Genomic DNA, 18,149 nt, shown 5'->3' on the forward strand with positions numbered 1-18,149 from the left:
TCAACGGCCCTTGAAGAAATGTTTCGTCCAAGAAATATGCCTCAACGGCCTTGAAGAAATGTTTCGTTCAAGTAATACACCTCTACGGCCCTTGTAGAAGCAAACTAATTCAAGATCAAGTCTCGATGACCCTTAAGTTAGAAAATTCACATTGCAAGACTTCAAAACACGTTTCCTATACAACGCACCTTGATGTGGGGGCATTTGTAGACATGTAAATTTCGTTACATGCAAATAATGCATCACAAAACTCCACGTGGCATATGACTCATCACAAATGGACAAGTCATCAATGACATGTGGCACGAATCAAGCAAATGAAGCTCAAAAGCATTCCTAAAATGCGGCAAAGGGGAAGAAATCTCCTTAAAATCAGCAAAGGGCCCAAATTGCTCCCAAAACTGGAATCAAAGCTAAAACATCTTCACAAAATAAGCAAGAATTGAAGATTGCTCGCAAAATAGGCAAAAAAACCCCATAGATTTCAACCAAGCAAGGGAAAATGGTTGAAATTAAGATACAAAGCATGCCTAAATTCTCCCATGGATGAATCAAGACAAAACCAAAGTCAAATCCATCCAAAGGCAAGCTTTGAGAAGTCTATAAATACAAGGTCCTCAGACAAGCATAAAGGTGGACAATTTCTACATTTAAGGGCCGAAATTCTCACAAAAGGAAAACCTCTGCCAAATCTTTGAAGACTTATATGCTACCAAAGCTCTCTTCGAAGAACGTACAACCAAAGCCGAAGTTTTCTTTTGACCAAAGCCGAAGCATTCCTTGAAAAATCAACAAGCACTTGTGCCGACTCCTTCAAGACTTTGTTGCATGCTTAAAACTTGTAACAACATTCGATTCAAGATCAAGTCGCCAAGACCCTTGAATCAACGAAATCCCGCGTCAACATCATCTTTGCCGTACCTTGAGGTGACGACCATCCACGCATTGTTTTCAAGCTCAAAACTTGAAGCAATTGTTCAATAGTTCGCCCGAGATCAAGTTATCGTGACCCTTGGATCAACAACCTACGCATTTACATCAAATTTGAAGAATGAATCAGAGAAAAGTTGTAAATAGAGATTGTAACCCTACAAATTTATTAGTACAAATCTACTTTGTACACGTGTTCTCGTTTCATTCGTTACAGAATTTTCGTGTTTACAAGAACACTTAACTTTGGTCCCGGAGATTGTCCACCATCCATCATTTTGGTCATTCCATTAAAAAGCTTAGGGCCACTTAACAGAGTTTTTTTAATGGAAGGACCAAAATAATGGATGGTGGACAATCTCAGGAACCACTTCTTTTGATTTTAAATCTCAAAGACCAAAGTTATGTATTATGAAAATCTCAAGGACCATTTTGGCTAAAAAGCCTTCTTTTTTTTTTTTTTTTTCAAAAAAATGCAAATTACTCGTGGAATCCACTCGAATTTCAACGATCCAAATCGTCTATTTTTTACTAACATATGCTATATATATACGCGCACACACATATGGATGATGAGTTCCCCAAAACAAAAAGAGTTGTTCACAAGACGAATGCTAGCTATGGATCTAACTAGTCTTTGTGGGGATAACCCTTATACGAAAGAAGAACTTGAGGGCAAAGAAAAGTTGAAGCCCCATTGAGATTATGACATGGTGATATATATATATATATAAACACAACCCTTGTAGACAAACAAAGTTCCTACAGAATTTCCACAACATTTTTCCCAAACGTAAAAAAAAAAAAGTAATTGCACGCTTACACATCATATTTTGTGCTCTTCTAGTTTTTTGGCATTTGACAACCAAATTATGAAATTTTTTATTTCTATCATCATTTTTTGTTTACAACCATGTATCGATCTCTTGTGTCATATCACACAAGCAAATTGATAGACAACAATATCCTATGGCCAGCTCTGCCGAAAGTGTGCTAGCGCTGCCACAAATTGAATGGTAGCTGGGATTTTGAGCTACGCTTGAACCAAGAAAGTAGGAAAGAAAAATTGTAGTCCTACTACACTATTGCCAACGTGAAAAGGAGAAGAAATTGGAGGTTTTTGCAGATACGCTAATTTATTCGGATTCAATCAAACTCATAACTTGCTGACCTTTAGTTGTAAAGGCAATAAGTTACATGGAAACTGGCCGGAACATGCCATTTTATGTGGTAGATGGTAATCAAATTGTAAAAATTATTCCGTTTTGCAAAAATTTAATTACTCTTATCACTTAGAAATATGTAAATGATCTCAATAGTAGATTTTTAAGCTACTCTTCTCCTATTTACAACTCCTAATTAAGCATGTTACCAACATATTGATCAAAGATTTTTCCTTTGCACATGACTTGGAGATTACAAGAATACCATCTGAACAATCATTCATACATGCATAGAGCAATTAGTAAACTACCTCATTGCTTCACCCTTACCATCTGAGGAGGTTGAAGAATTTGCAACATCCACAAGAGCTTTGGCCTCCATTTCTCTCAGACCATCTCCAACAATGGGCTAAATGCCAAATTTCCCCCCCAAACCATCTCCAACCCATGCTAAAACATTGGGCTAAATGCCAAATGTTAAAGTTGGGCCAAATACCCCCCAGATTCCCCCCCCCCCCCGCGCGCGACTGGACTCGCTGGCCCAAAGGCCAGTCTCGGCCCACTCACTCGCGAACGCGCCCCACGCGGAGCGCTTGCAATCCGTGTCCGACAGGGTGGGCCCCGTTGTCAGCGGGTTGTCGGCCACCCAGATGAACTCCAACGGCTATTTTTGCAATCCAACGGTTGCGTTTCAAGGATCGTTGGATCATCCAACGGTCCAGATTCAAATTTGATTTTTTAAAATATGTTATTTTAAAATACATTGAATCCAACGGCTGAGATCAAATATAATCAAATCTAACGGTAAAAAAAAAAAGATCTAACGGCCCAAATTTAAATCTAACGGTTAAAATAATTAAAAAAAATTATTTAACTCAAAATTCACCCAAAAACTATATAAATACCTATGTATTTGTTCAAACATCCACACAAAACTCAAATTTCTCTTATAATTCTTCCAATTTATCTTTCTACCATTTCTTTCCATTTCCAAATTGTTCAACATGGCAAGAGAGCATATTAGAGGTCGTAATTGGACTTGTGAGGAAGATGTTGCTCTATGCTTGGCATGGGTTTCTGTTAGTGAAGATGGTGCAGTTGGCACTAATCAAAATAAGAAGGTTTTGTGGGATGAAATCATTGCAAAGTTTCAAGAAAACTGCAATGGTAGCAGGCGGGATGGTGGTGGTGTTTATGATCGGTGGAAGACTATCAACAAAGCATGCACTTTATGGAAGGGAAGCTTGGAGAGAGCCGTGGTTGGCATGGCTAGTGGGAGGAGTGCCATAGAAATTGTGAGTTTTGTTCTTGATATTTTATTTGTCATGTACATAATATTATGTTGCAACTAATTATTTTTATGTATTTTTTGCATAGGGTGACAAAGCAATGGAAATTTACAAGACAAGAGTAACACCAAAAAATCAAGTTTTTAAGTTGCAACATGCTTGGAACATCCTCAAGGATTGTCCGAGGTGGGGAACCGATGCGGACCAACAATGGGGAAGATTATTTCAACGTGAAGCTGCACAGACAAATGCCGGAGATGAAGGTGTTGATGAAGGTGTCGATGAAATGACCCCATCTCCTTCTTTTGCAAGGCCCCCAGGAAAAGATAAGCAAAAGGAAGCAAAGAGAAAAGGGAAGTCCCAAGATCTGATGAGTGGACACTTTGATACCGGAATGGCAAAATTGAACGAAACTCATAGCGCTCGCCAAGAAGAAGTGGCCCGAATGCGTTTGCAAATGAAGGAAATCTCGGATAGGGAGGAAAATAGGTTTGAAATTGAATTCATGATGAAGGACCTCAGCAAATACACTCCAGAGAGGAAGAAGTTCTTACGTGGTAAGCAAAAGGAAATTATGCGAAAGTCTGCCTCAAGGAGTATGTTTCAAGATGATGAATCTTCTGAACCCTATATCCCAACATTTCAACGAAGTCCATCACCAAGTGAAGATGGTGGATATGATTGTTAAGTTTATGTAGTGTATGAATTATGTGCTTTATTAATTAAGTTTATTAATTATGTGCTTTATTAATTAAGTTTATTAATTATGTGCTTTATTAATTAAGTTTATTAATTATGTGCTTTATTAATTAAGTTTATTAATTGTGGTTTGTGAATTATAATTTTTGTCTTATTAATTATCCAATAATTTATGTCTTATTATTCCCCACTTTGATGTAAAATTTAGTGATTTTTCAATATTTATCGGAATTTAAATTTTTTTAGATTCAAATGTTTATAAAATTAATTTACGACAATCTACGTATTTATTTAAAAAAAAAATTAATTTAAGGAAAAAAATAGCCTAAGTTCATTCTTTAATAATCCCGGGCTAAAATTTTAGGCCAAAACGGTTGGAGTAGAAAAGTTGTTTCTGGGCTAAAAACTAAATTTTCCAGGCTAAAATATTTGGCTTTTAGCCCGACCATTGGAGATGGTCTCAGAGGCACCAAACCAGTTGACGGAGTAGCTACGTTATCCGATCCGGTTGCCTTCGCCGTCTCTCTGAACTTCTTGTAAATATCACTTTTGTAAAATTTTCTTGTCCTAATTAAAAAAGACAAGGCTCCTGAAAAATGCCATTGTAGTCATTATTATGAAAGCCAATTTTTCCCACACAACTTAAGCCCTCCATGGTTTTCTAGTCCTTCCCAAAGCCTTCATTTGCTTCAAGGCCTTCACGTCGTATAAATTTCTAGCCACTTTAACATTGAGAAGGTAAGCCCCAATAGGGCTAACAGCACCACCAACATTGATCCAAGTAGCATAGTACTTGAGGCCAAAGATTTTCAATATGATGGTAAAAATCAATGCCATTGTGCCCCAAAACAGAACCCAATGATCACCGAGGCAAAGTAAAGAGAATTGGGGACGCCAAAGGCTATGAGAAGATGGCCAACGCATGACAAGAGAAGCACAAGAGTGAGCATAAGGGGGCAAGGGAACTGCTCACCAGAGATATGAAAGTGTTTATGCTGTCAGTTGGGTAGCCTAATGAGCTCCCAATCTGACCCAAGTTGTCAATGGCGGTTAAAGTGCCGCCTACCCCACAGCTTGTGGCCAGGAATAAGATCAGCATGTCATTGCTGAAAACTGCTTGTAGTATGGTATAGTCATCACCTCTATCCGGTGGGCTGAAACCTGCTTGCAACTACTTGAACAGGAGAAGGAGGAGCTGGCATTGGATTCTCAGCTACTACTTTGAGCTCAGATTGATCGTCCAACGGTCTTATTTTACTCTTCCAGATCTTCAATTCTTCGAATATAACAATGCCAATGGGTAGAAAGAGTAACACAGGTACAACTGAAGCACTTCCGATGTACTCAATTCTTGAAAACTTCAGCTTGTGCTCTATAATAATTATAGCCATGAGAAACTTGGCTAAGCCGAGAGTAATGTAGAGAATATTATAAAAAACCTTGAGCTCATTCCATTGTCTAACATACTTTATCAACCAAATAATCAGAAGAAACACCAACGAAATAGCAGCCGGAAGCTAGCCAATTAACAAAATCAAAGACTTTATGTCGTTTCCATAGAAAGCATGGAATAGCTGTGTTAATTGCACCACTGAGGCCAACAAGTCCCTTCAAAATCCCCAAACACTACCTCTACTTTCCGGGAAATTCTTCACACAGTATTGAAAGTCAAAAGTGGGTATTTGGAGCTATTGGTTAGGTTGATTATTAGGGTGTAGTTATCACCTTACTTCTAGTTATATTTTGTAAAGATCTTGTATCTTCTTTCCCATACTTGTTAGCTTTTTCCCTTACCTTACTTTCTGCTCCTTGTTTTATAGAGTTGCCATGTAGGAGTGGTTCAAGGGTGATCAGTGTGTTGATCACTTCTTGCCCTATATATCTTGTATCCTTGTGTTGTTGGTTCCTCATGAATAATAATACAAACAAACACTTAAAACTCAACACACAACTCACCACCACGCCGGTGTTTGCAAACGTTTGTGAATTTGCGCCTATGCAGATGTACAAACATATCTACCACACTCGTGGCTTCGACGTCCGACCAGTCACCGCTAGCCATATCATGAAGTACCCGAAAAAGTTCATCAGCGCGCCGAGTAATAGGACCACCCACGGCCCTGTGACCTCATTGATGAGCCCGGCTATGATGCCGACATTGCCTCCCAAGTCTTTGAAGAAGCTTAGCAGATTGACGGTCGTTTGATCATAGCCTAAAGAGGTTTTGACGTCGTTTGAGTAGAGACCGAACATGTACGTTGCGCCAGACATGGATAAGATTAGCATTGACACAAAAACCATGAACCATCTGCCATGGAGAACTTGAAAGCCAAAGCTCTTCATCCCCTTGTTCCCAAAACCAGAATTGAACTCAGCCGCCACCATTTTTTTCTCTTCTTTCTGGATAAGAATTTCCAACACTCTGAGGTTTTGAGGTGTTACTTGTAGCAGTATAGTGTATGTATATATATAATATATTTAACAGAAATTTGGCTAGAACGGAGCGAGCAATGGAGGTTTCACATTGACTAGGAAGTTGACCTACCTCGAGGAGGAATGGTTGAAATGTTTTCTCTCTGCTAGTAAACGATAAGGTGTGTACTACATGTTATAACCAATCAAATGTCAAGTGTATAACCTTTTCGTTGTTATCAAGAATTGTTAGAGGAAGTAAGGATGAGCCATAACCTTTCAATAGTGAATTTCTTTCCCTTATTGGTTTCTTTAGTCTTCATACTCTACTTCATAGCCAAACCAAAATCCTCCTTGCAATCTTTGTATACAAGTTTAACTTGGTAGAGTGTCGAGATTCGTCAATGAGTTATTTTTCATTGGAGCCTTCTCACCATCCTCCGAAAGTGAGTTGGGCAAGTTAGAATAACAGGCATCTCTGTTGGAAATGAAAGAGCACATTTTTTAAGAAATACCGCCCTACTCCAATACCAAGTCTAAAATCCATGAAAAATCTTTTACTTCAAACTTGCTATAATACATTGATCGAATTAAGGATCAAAAAGTGATGAGTCGTGTCTAGAATGGCCTCCGGTTCTTGATGCCAGTCCAATCTTCTTCCTTCAAGTAAGACTGTATTTGTTTTTTGTTCGCCTTGCTCTATTCCGAGGTTGAGGATTTTAATAGCTGCAACATGCCACCAAGAAACGGCTTCCTTCTTAGTCCAAATTACGTGTCCATCCTTAGTGAATCTTAAATAAAAGTTTGTTAGGGACCTGGTCACTTGCATGTGGATAACACCTTTGGAATCTTTTTGTCAAACCTTATACGTTGGACGTAAGCATTTTCAATCGGACTACTTAGTTGACTTAGATAAAGCATTTTCGTGTATTATAGCTCCAGTGGAATAAAATTCCTCTTGAGGATTTCCTGGTCTGAATCTGCTTAGGCACAAGATGGTCACAGAACGTACTCAAGGTCGGAGTTTAGAACCACGACTTGAAGGATTTCCAGAGCGCCCTTTCAATTATTCCCTTGAATGGTGTAAAGCCCAGGTTTGAATGTTATAACCCACAACCATTAGGTTGTATAATCTTTCTGAAATTGGTACTAGACGGAATATCCTGTGATTAAAAGTTTAACTTTGCATAGTAGACTAGTTGAATGAGCTAGTCAAGAATTAAAAGTTTAACTTTGCATAGTAGACTAATTAAATGAGCTAGTCAACTAGTTACAAGTTTGTCAATGACAGAAAGTACAGTTGTTAGAACTAAACTTAATTGACTAGTAGGCCTAACCAGTCAGAGTCTATCAAGATCTATCTCACAACAATAAGTCCCAAACTTGAACACATTCATATATCTATTCATTATGCAAACAAAAATGACAAAGCAATTATGAATTAAAGCATGCAGAATTGACTAGTAAAACTTATCAGTCAACTAAGTACATATTCGTTAGTTAACCAAGCACGAGGCCTAGGTTCTGAGAAAAAAAGGTGTTATTTGGTGAGGCTTAAAGTCGAGGCGGATTTGTACGCACATTGAGTGAATTTTTTTAAGCCTGAATACTTGGGATGTTGGCTACATATTTTCTCATATGGTGCATTCGCTTTTAAGGGCATGACTTTAGTTTTGGAAGTGTGATTGGTATGCATTGCTTTTCATTAATTGATGGAAGTGATGTCCTTAACACCTTTTCTTTTCTATAAAGCAATTATGGGTAGCGTAAATAGTAAATCCACGAGAGACACTACTCCTAAAGGCTTGTTGCACATGCTCAATGCAATTGTTTACCAATGAAAGTGGGCTTAGTTAGATTTTGTTTTTTTGTTTTTTTTTTTTTTGTTTTATTTTAGGTTTTGCTCGATGCCTATTAAAAGATAGGTTTGGTGGTATTTGTTACGCTATTAGTTCACATATATTTTGTACATCTTTAACCTATTATTTAGTCCTAATTTTGTATTAATTATTGGATTTATTGTGTTTTGTTCACAAATTATATTTTCCAAACTCCATGCACCTTAACTAGCAATCCTAACTTAATTCGCACAATTAAGTTGTTGGGTTGCCTTCCAACAAGCGTTTGGTTTAAAGTCCTTAATCTGACCATGACGAGATTAAGTCTAGGATGGTGTATCATTTAAATGAGGAACCACTTTATGCATCTTCATGTTTATCTTCACCATGTAGATTTGAAGGTTGATGCAAGTGCAAGACAACAAGACACTGCATATTTTTGCATTTTCTTTAATTTCGAAGCTTGATACTTCTTTATTTTCTTTACTTTTTCCGTTGACTTTCTTTAATTTCGAAGCTTGATACTTCTTTATTTTCTTTACTTTTTCCGTTGACTCTTCCACCGTATCTTGGTCTGAATTCTAATAAGCAAAGAAACTATTGTTTTGCCTAATTATGACCACACTGTGCGTCACATACTGTTAGAACGCAACGACTTTTTTGGTGTAAATTTCAAAGGAAGAACCGTCTTTTGGGAAAATGACATGAAAACCATGCAAAAATGTTATATGATTTGGCTATGAGCTTTGGATAAGGAGAGAAATGAGATATTTGAGAGGGGCCTTGATTTTCTACACAAAATTATAATTTATATAATACAAATCAATTTTGAAAACAAAGTTTGATTGGATGCAAATATTAAATTTAAATACAAACGATTTGATTTTGACGTGGCAAACTCATTTAATTTATTTGGTATCACGTGACAAGAAACAAGAAACGATGGACATATTTTATTAATCAATGAGAACGATTACAAAAGATTACACGTGGGTATGATACAATTGTAGCATTCAACCAGTACTCTTGTACCAGATACATAACCAATCAATCTATTATTTAATAAGTGACTTTTTACATTCTGAGGCCAGCCTATATAGCTGATACAAAACCTTTAAACGCCGATACTAACAAGTCTGTTAGTAACAACCTTACAAAACTTAAAAAGACACATGTACAATCCAAATACTGCCACTTGCCATAGATATCCAATAGGGTATATATTGTATCTAATGATCAATAAATTGATATGGAGGCAATTTACACAAAGAAATATAATGAATAAATTGTCCTTCGGTTACCACAAGCACCGCAATTACAATTATGTCACAAACACGATAGACGCAACAAACTTGTACATTATACTGGGGTACAAGTCATCACCAACAAGCGAGACCACGTTTAATCCATCGTTGATAAACAATGATATCACATGCATATTTATAAAACTATAGAGGGGTTTAGTTTTTGTTATGATTTTGGATCAAGTGAGCTTTTCAAAACATGAAGGAGTTGTTGGAGAACAATTCAGAAATAAATAAAAATAACAGAAAATACAGAAATAAATACAAGAATTAAAATAGTACTAACTTGATTAACTACAGGTAGAAGCTAGCGCAAAAGTTATGTCCTTCGAACAGTATTTTCGTTCCACTCTTGTGTTTGTGGTTCTACAACGTCTGCTCAACCAAAATACAACTACTTAATTCTACAACCCGCACTAGATTATAGAATTCTAGCGAATCGCTTTGTGTGTTTACTCTGTATAAGGTTTAGTATAGGAGAGATGGGAAAAAGAAAAGATAATCTGGAACTGAAACTCCAATTATATACGCTCTTTCATACCTCTTCAAATACCTTTTGAATGTATTTAAATCTAGACAACTCTTGTGTCGTGTAATCAAAATATTTTTAATTAATTTTAATTGTTAGGGTCCTTATCTTGATTAATTATAGTAATATTATGGTATAATCATCAAGCCTAATCCACACAAATAATGGCACAAACCTCAATTCTCATTCCAAATAATCCAACACCTAATAATTAATATAACTAACTTAATATAAGGACCTCAAGTTCCCTTGAGTTCCCCGATGTGGGACTAAAGGAGCTGAAAACTCCTACAGGAGTGTGTCAACACGTTTTGGAATAATCTTGTGTTATTAAATTTCAAATTAGGGTTGATTAGTATTAGGCACAAACTCAAAGTACCACAAATTAAACGTATTTTGTCTGTCCATTCATCCATGCATTCAATTGGACAAGCAAAGATGCGTGGCTGTTTTATGATCAAATTCCAAATCCGAATTTGAATTGCATTGGTTTAAGTATTCAACAATTCGATCACTCTGGACCACACAATGAATGAATGGTTTTTTCTGGCTTCAAAGGTATGTGAATTATTGAGGAGAAGTCGATATATTTGTTTCTTAGGTCGACTTGGCGGGCCTATTAGTAGGAGTTTTATGTCTCATTGATTCAGGAGGCCCAAATGCAGTAGTTTCATATTTTGCTTGTCCAAGTAGTAAGGGTTTTAGCAAGTGTGGGCTTGGTTGGGGAAGTTTGCCCAAGTTCTGTATCCAGGCAGTCTCTACGTGATGGACTGGTTGGTCATTTTTGGCTTTGTCGTAGCAGTACTAGCCTGAGTGGCTATGGGTTGTTGATGTGTACGAGGGATTCACTTGCATCGACTGCCATAGTCACCCACACATTTGTGTCGTCAGTATCAAATTGCTATGAGCATCAGTGCTTCTATACACACCCATTGTAGCTAGGGTTTTGTAGAAATCAGTATTCTCTAGGCAGTGTACCTGCTTATTAGGAAGTTTTTGTTACGATACTACGATACCTCTTTGCCATAGATGAAATAGGTTCACCACTGCATGACATCTTGATCTAATAATGAAATGTTATGTTATGCACTAGCGGATCCATTAAGGGGCAAGGGTGAATCTCTATAGATGACTTGGGTTCTGCCCCTTGAAGGTTCAAGTTGTCGTTCATACATATGCCCTCCAACTACTTGATAAAATGTCTTAAAGAGGAGTTGCCGGTCTTATTATGTTTAAAAAGAAATATCAACCTAGGCATTATATTTTTGCTATGCGTTCAAGTAGTCAATTTTCTCAATTGAAATGAATTGATAGCCTTGGAAAAAAAAATTGGTGAAAACGGGAAGGAGCATAGCATATAATCTTGTGTATTCGCTAATTATATTTGCTTTGATTTTACCAGTTGCTACTACTTCTTTAGAGAGAGCATATTCCACTATGAATATTGTGAAAAGTTCATGCATAACCGAATAGGAGATCAATGGTTGAGTGATAACATAATGGTTTATACTGAGAGCAATGTTTTTTTTTTCTATTGATGATGAAGCTATAATGTAGCATTTTCAAAGTATGAAAACGCGTCGTTGACAATTGTAACATGTATTATTATTTATCCTGTATATTATGAATGATGGAATTATGGTTTAATTTTTAAGGCTATTATATGTCTAAGAAATTTTCGTGAACTTTTACATGTGACCCTGCAAATATTTTTCCTAGATCCACTACTGATGCCATGTGAAGTGAAGAGAAACTTACACATGATATTGTATTATTAGATCAGGATGTCACAGTGATGCTAAACCCGCTTAATGTAAATTCTTCTCCAAAGCTCATCCATGAAACGGTTTAACAATTGGACGGCCAAGATGAAGTATTACATTAGACATGTTACAAGAATGAGTTGGTTAGATTGGCATGTCTTTCTTTGTGAAGTATAAACTAGAACGAGGTAATTAAATCCAAATTAAAAGGTCGCTCATTGGCCTGCATTGAGATGTTGTCTTAAATACTTTTTTTCGTAATCTTTTTTTTTTTTTTTTTTTTTTTTTTTTATTTGAAGAAGAAGAAGAAGAAGAAGAAGAAGAGGAGGAAGAAGAGATTTCAAAGCCAAATGGAACTCCAACGATTAGGAAAAGGATAGGTCAACTTCTCCATATTTGTGCTCTGTTATTTTATTTTTCGAACATAAATACCATCATTTAATTTTATTTTTTTTCACATGTGATGTATCCAATAAGGCCGTCCCATTGTTAGTTAGAACATTGTTTTGATTGCCCTGGCACATATACAGGAGAACAAATGTCAGACAGTCCGTCCACGATCAGGTATACACTAGTTATATATGCACATACCTTTCATATATCATTATCTTGTCTGACTGTTTGAACATTTATATTGTTATAATAAGACAAAAAACTTACAATACCACTCAATATAATGTAAAATCAACGGTTAAATATTTATATTGTTATATATGTACATACCTTTCATTCGGTTGAACGTTAATATTGTTATAATAAAGGTCAAGTTAGTTCGGAAAAACTTACAATACCATCCAACACAAAAATCAAAGTGTTAATAAAGCCAACGATTTCAGTCCAAGAAGAACAAAACAGAGGATAAGATAACTACGTATACGTACGTACCATTGTCACTAACCATCCAATTTTATAGGACGAGTACTATGACAGTTACTGGCTACCCACCATGGAATCCAGACCATATTTCTGTCTTCTCCTTGCCCAAACTTCTTTGATTTGTCCCACTCATCATATTTAATTACATCACCTTAGTAAATTTCTAATCTTTAATTATATATTATAGGTATCATGGTTGTTTTCTGACCAAAAAAATAAAAAAATAGTGATCATCTTTTCCTATATTTGCATGGCCCATTTCTCCAGTCAAAGCCAACAACGGCCGGCCTTCTTGTAATAAATTGTCTTTGCTCAGATTCCTAGCTAGCTAGCTCTTCCTAATTCTTCTCACTTCTATTACTATCTAAGCCTAAACTTATCGAACAAACTTTATTGCTGAGAGGGAAAGACATTAGTTAGCTATGGAGGACGATGCTAAGAAGTTGGAAGAAGGTCTTCCTAAGAAGGATGATGAGTTGATCAAGGAGATAGTAACGACGAGTAGTGGTCGTAATGGTGGCAGCGATGTCGTTGCCCACGATCATGAGGATGAGGAGAGGAAGAAAGTGGAGGCGGTGGCTCCTCTTAAGCAGAAGACCAAGAGGGTTGCTACTTTGGATGCATTTAGAGGCCTTACCATAGTGGTACGTATATACTTCATGTTATAGTGTACTATATGCCTTGTCATTGGATAACATATAGTAAACCTTTATGATTTACAGTCTAACAGTAGAACATATTACATATATATGCTTCATTATGTGTTGAGTTTCACTTAACCAACTATTCTGGTTATTACAATCTAATTAACAAATAACAACATATCGTGATTTGGCAAGAGAACATTTCCCTCACATGTATATGTCTACATCCAGATGATGATATTGGTAGATGATGCCGGAGGAGCATATGCACGTATTGATCACTCACCGTGGAACGGATGCACACTGGCCGATTTCGTGATGCCCTTCTTCCTCTTCATTGTGGGGGTCGCCATAGCTCTTGCTCTCAAGGTATTTAATATAGGGTGGTGTTATCCACACACACCCTGTTAATTTATGTTCTTTCGTTCTTTTCAATACATTATATCCAACGGTCCGAAATTGAGAGGAGTGTGTACAAAGTAAAAAGATGGGTGCGGATAGCATTTATACCCTTAATATATATAGAATGCTCCTTTTAAGTGACATTTTAAGGGTTCAAACCCTAAATGTAATCTACTCCTCTCCATCACCCTACACAACCTCACCACTAGGCTAGGCCCAGTGGCTTCTTTCAAGTTCTTTTGTCTCTCTTGCACATTATGTAACGCACAACTACCCAATACATAAGGTAAAAAAATCTTATCGCCTTAGAACTTTTGGTTAATTAAGTCTAGCTAGAGGCAGAAGTAAACAAATTTCCTAATTTACTCCTAACGCAAATTAAATCATTGACATATATGTCAAAATTTTGATTCTGCAGAAAATACCTAAGATAAGTGATGCAATCAAGAAGATTATTTTAAGGACATTGAAGCTTATGTTTTGGGGAATTATTTTGCAAGGTAAAAGTCCTCTGTCAAGAAAAAAGCTGTCCTTTTCAAGTAACTTTCTGTAAATAATAACACATTGAATTTGTCGTTGTTCCAAATTTTAGTTCTCTCACTGTCATGTGTTGTGCAGGAGGATACTCCCATGCGCCCAATTATCTTTCTTATGGTGTTGACATGAAACAAATCCGATGGTTTGGCATCCTCCAGGTATTTCCCTAAACCCAAACTTATATATTCTTTTTTTTCTAACGAAAATTACTCAAGGACTAATTAATCTGACGTTTCCGAATCTAATCACCTCTTGTGTTGTTTATATTTTGGTAAAATGGTGAGCAGAGAATAGCATTGGTTTACTTTGTTGTTGCTCTGATAGAGACAGTCACCACCAAGCACAGACCAACTGTCCTTGCCCCTGGACGCATCTCTATCTTCACTGCATATAAATGGCAGTGGTAAGTAATGCAATAGATTATAATCCCTTCCAATTTTTTAACTTTGTTCAGTGTGAATATATATAGTTTTATCATTATGCAGGATTGGAGGATTGGTCGCGTTCCTTGTCTACATGATCACAACATTTTCATTATACGTTCCAGATTGGAGTTTTGTTGTAGACGAAGAACATGTATCAAAAGAATTCTTGGTATGTATTTTTGCTAGGGACTAGTGCATCGGAAGTCTTCAGCATACGTTACAATTTCTGGCACTGCTTAATTTTTAACTATTTCGCTTCAGGTTAAGTGTGGGATGAGAGGACATCTAGGACCTGCGTGCAATGCCGTTGGATATGTGGATCGACAGGTCTGGGGCATAAACCATCTCTACACACAACCCGTCTGGAGACGCTTGAAGGTTAGCTCTTAGCTCTACTTGATCCAGTTGTATACTGAGTGTCTACATTATCTTTAAAATGGAGCTGTGACTTACAGCAAGGGCCTTGTTACTTGTAGCTCAAGTCATTAAGAGAATTTATACCTGCACCCGAGGCCCTGTTATGAGATTGTTGTTGATGGATATGATCTCTTCTTGTGATTTTGTAGGCCTGCACACTTAGCTCTCCAAGTGATGGCCCTCTTCGAAAGGATGCTCCAGATTGGTGCAGAGGGCCATTTGAACCCGAAGGCTTGTTGAGGTATGCCAATTTGAGCAACACTAACACCAGTGAAAGTACATACTTGTAAGGAACAATGATGAAACTTTAATTACTTTTGATTGCTCTTCTTTCACAGTTCGATTTCAGCTATCCTTAGTGGCGTCATTGGCATCCATTATGGCCACGTTTTGATCCATTTCAAGGTTACCCGTCTCTCTCAACTCGCAGATTACTGCACTTCTTAGTTAAATTTGAAAATTAAGGATGACGAAGTTGGATTTTCATGCAGGGTCATGCGGAGAGGCTCAAACAATGGGTCTCAATGGCTGTTGTCTTGGTCATCATAGCCATTATTCTACATTTTACCGACGGTGGGCGTCTTTCACCTTTCCGTGCCTAGTTCTTGGCTACGGGCACATCTCAAGCAATCTATACCTAAAACTTTCTTAATTAATTTGTCCACTTGCTTGCAGCTATTCCTATCAACAAGCAACTCTACAGCTTCAGCTATGTTTGTTTCACCGGCGGTGCAGCTGGACTAATTTTTTCTGCATTTTACTTAGTGGTAAACCGCTTAACTCTGTTCAAGCCAGTTCTCCACATCTTCATTTCGGGTGCCATTTATAAATTAATGCAGGGAAAATTAGTAACTATCTTGTCATAAAACAGATCGATGTTTGGCACTGCCGGAAGCCATTTTTGTTCCTAGAGTGGATAGGAATGAATGCAATGCTGGTGTTTGTGATGGCAGCTCAGGGCATCTTTGCAGCATTTGTAAACGGATGGTATTACGAGTCCAAAGACAACAACTTAGTAAGTAGTCCCAACACTCCTTGTCAATTGTCATCCTTAGTTTTCCATTGTTTCGTCACAATTTCCGGAAAATGTAATCTAACGAATGGAGAAATTCTCCATAACTTTTGACAGGTGAATTGGATCCAGAACCATGTTTTCATCGATGTATGGCATTCGGAGAGGCTGGGAACCCTCTTATATGTGATATTTGCAGAGATCTTGTTCTGGGGAGTAGTTGCTGGCATCCTGCACAAACTGAAGATATACTGGAAGCTCTAGAAGCAAAATTTGTTGTCACATTCGGGAACTGATTTCCACTCACCTCTTTTATTTTGTTCGTTGATTCTCCAGAGAGGTGTGCGGAAACTTTACCCTTCCCGGGTTCTTTTCGGCATGGTGTATTTTTTTTTTTTTTTTTTTTCCTTCTAGTGAATAGATTCTTCATGTTTTCTTATTTTGTTTGCTTATTAAACAAACAGAAGTAGTACGTGCACAAAATTCCCCCCAAAAAGTGTGAATTATCAGTTAGTATTGCAAATCTTTATAGAAAATTAAAGTGTCCAGCAGTGCTCAATTTGGAGGGAATGTTAAACCTATCTGCATTAGTGAAAGACTTCCAACTTCGTGACATGCAAAACCTTTTTACTTGCATATAGGTTTTATGGCGTGAGTTCGAACTCCGTTGGTGACTAGTAAAAAAAAATTGAAGGAAACAACCGCAATAAGACAGCATGCATAATTTGCAAGGACCAATGGTACCAGATTTGATGCTGCAACTTAAGAGTAAAAAGGGTTAGAAATTGCAATCAGCATAGAAAGGGACATGGAGAGAAAGACATCAACGGTGTTGCACGAGAGTATCTACCTTTCATCACGCAACGAAAAGACCAATAGTATTGTAAGAGAGAACTTGACTTGTAACTAGTTATACAAAAACAAAAGAGTATACAACCGAAAATAGCCAAGAATATCTTTGTGTTGAAGGGTTTTTGAAACCTAAAATCTCCTATAGTTATCACTCCCTAAGGGGGCGTTTGTTTACCCTCACTAACATTCACTGGCTTGGACTAGTTTAAATATTAGTGAAACGTGTGTTTGTTACCCTTGCGAGATTAAGTTTAATGAGACTAGGGAGGACTAGCCTCGCCTACAGACCTCACTAACTGGTGAGAGCCCCCAATAAGCATGGGACTAGCTAAGACCGCTTCGTCCTGCTCCTCTCCACCTCGCTTCCTCTCCCTACTTTCTGCTGTTGTCCTCTCTCTCTCATCGCCCCTTACTCAGAATCGTGTTCGAACCTCAATCGGAGAACCACGAGCTCTGTCGTCCGATTCACCAATCAGACCAAGCTTATTGATCTTGCCCTTCATTTGGACTCCGTCCTCCTCGACCTCGATTTTCAACAGCACGAGCTTCATCTTCGACGACCACGTCATCTCTGAAGTCGCTTGTTCGTTTAGATTTTTCAATTCGAATTCTGGGTTCCCTACACATGAAGTGCTTCCCCCCCCCCCCCCCCCACCTTCTTTTTTCTTCAAAAAAAATATCACTATTTGTAATGTTGGAATTGCATTTCTTGAATGCCCAATTGTGAATCTTGAAGTTTAAATCGGGTTTAGAACAGTATGGGAAGTGAGAAAATAGCCAAAAGATTGTCTTTGGGTGGCATAATGAGGAAGAAGCTATCCGACATCATCAATTTGCAGGCTGCTAAAACGATGAGCGAGGAGGACGAATTTGCTTAGTGGGTATAATCTCACTTGGGTCCTCTTCCAATTCTTTTTCCAATTTTCGATTTTTTTTGTCACAATTTCTTAGTGGGTTTTGTTTGTGTTTATGAATTTTTGAACCAGTAAAGATTGTTGAACTGGGAATTTTGAAATTTAGCATTTCAATGCATATGTTAGTTAATTTTAGGAAATTT

General features: G+C 37.4%; 2 protein-coding genes and 1 pseudogene across 2 annotated transcripts; 2 read left to right on the plus strand and 1 right to left on the minus strand.

The window, feature by feature from the left end:
• Positions 1-3,186: 3,186 nt before the first annotated feature.
• Positions 3,187-4,100, plus strand: LOC148697445 (uncharacterized). The gene is made up of 2 exons (XM_088691991.1): positions 3,187-3,388; positions 3,471-4,100. The coding sequence occupies exons 1-2, from the start codon at positions 3,359-3,361 to the stop codon at positions 4,068-4,070; spliced, it is 630 nt and encodes a 209-aa protein (XP_088548117.1). The 5' UTR covers positions 3,187-3,358; the 3' UTR covers positions 4,071-4,100.
• A 245-nt stretch (positions 4,101-4,345) lies between these two features.
• LOC148697446 (protein NUCLEAR FUSION DEFECTIVE 4-like) lies at positions 4,346-6,466 on the minus strand (annotated as a pseudogene).
• An 8,005-nt stretch (positions 6,467-14,471) lies between these two features.
• On the plus strand, positions 14,472-16,736 carry LOC148697447 (uncharacterized). Its single transcript, XM_088691992.1, has 10 exons — positions 14,472-14,544; positions 14,674-14,789; positions 14,872-14,980; positions 15,073-15,189; positions 15,378-15,469; positions 15,567-15,633; positions 15,720-15,801; positions 15,904-15,995; positions 16,100-16,243; positions 16,358-16,736. The coding sequence occupies exons 1-10, from the start codon at positions 14,512-14,514 to the stop codon at positions 16,502-16,504; spliced, it is 999 nt and encodes a 332-aa protein (XP_088548118.1). The 5' UTR covers positions 14,472-14,511; the 3' UTR covers positions 16,505-16,736.
• The last annotated feature ends 1,413 nt before the right edge of the window (positions 16,737-18,149 follow it).

Source organism: Pyrus communis, chromosome 4, assembly GCF_041283825.1.
Source record: "Pyrus communis isolate YQ-2024b chromosome 4, ASM4128382v1, whole genome shotgun sequence".
Taxonomy (NCBI): Eukaryota; Viridiplantae; Streptophyta; class Magnoliopsida; order Rosales; family Rosaceae; genus Pyrus; species Pyrus communis.

Coding starts and splice junctions, on each gene's coding strand:
- LOC148697447 (XM_088691992.1), top strand. CDS start 14,512: ATGAAACAAATCCGATGGTTTGGCATCCTCCAG. Junction 14,981..15,072: donor ATGTATCAAAAGAATTCTTG/GTATGTATTTTT, acceptor ATTTCGCTTCAG/GTTAAGTGTGGGATGAGAGG. Junction 15,190..15,377: donor CCGTCTGGAGACGCTTGAAG/GTTAGCTCTTAG, acceptor GTGATTTTGTAG/GCCTGCACACTTAGCTCTCC.
- LOC148697445 (XM_088691991.1), top strand. CDS start 3,359: ATGGCTAGTGGGAGGAGTGCCATAGAAATT. Junction 3,389..3,470: donor GGAGGAGTGCCATAGAAATT/GTGAGTTTTGTT, acceptor TTTTTTGCATAG/GGTGACAAAGCAATGGAAAT.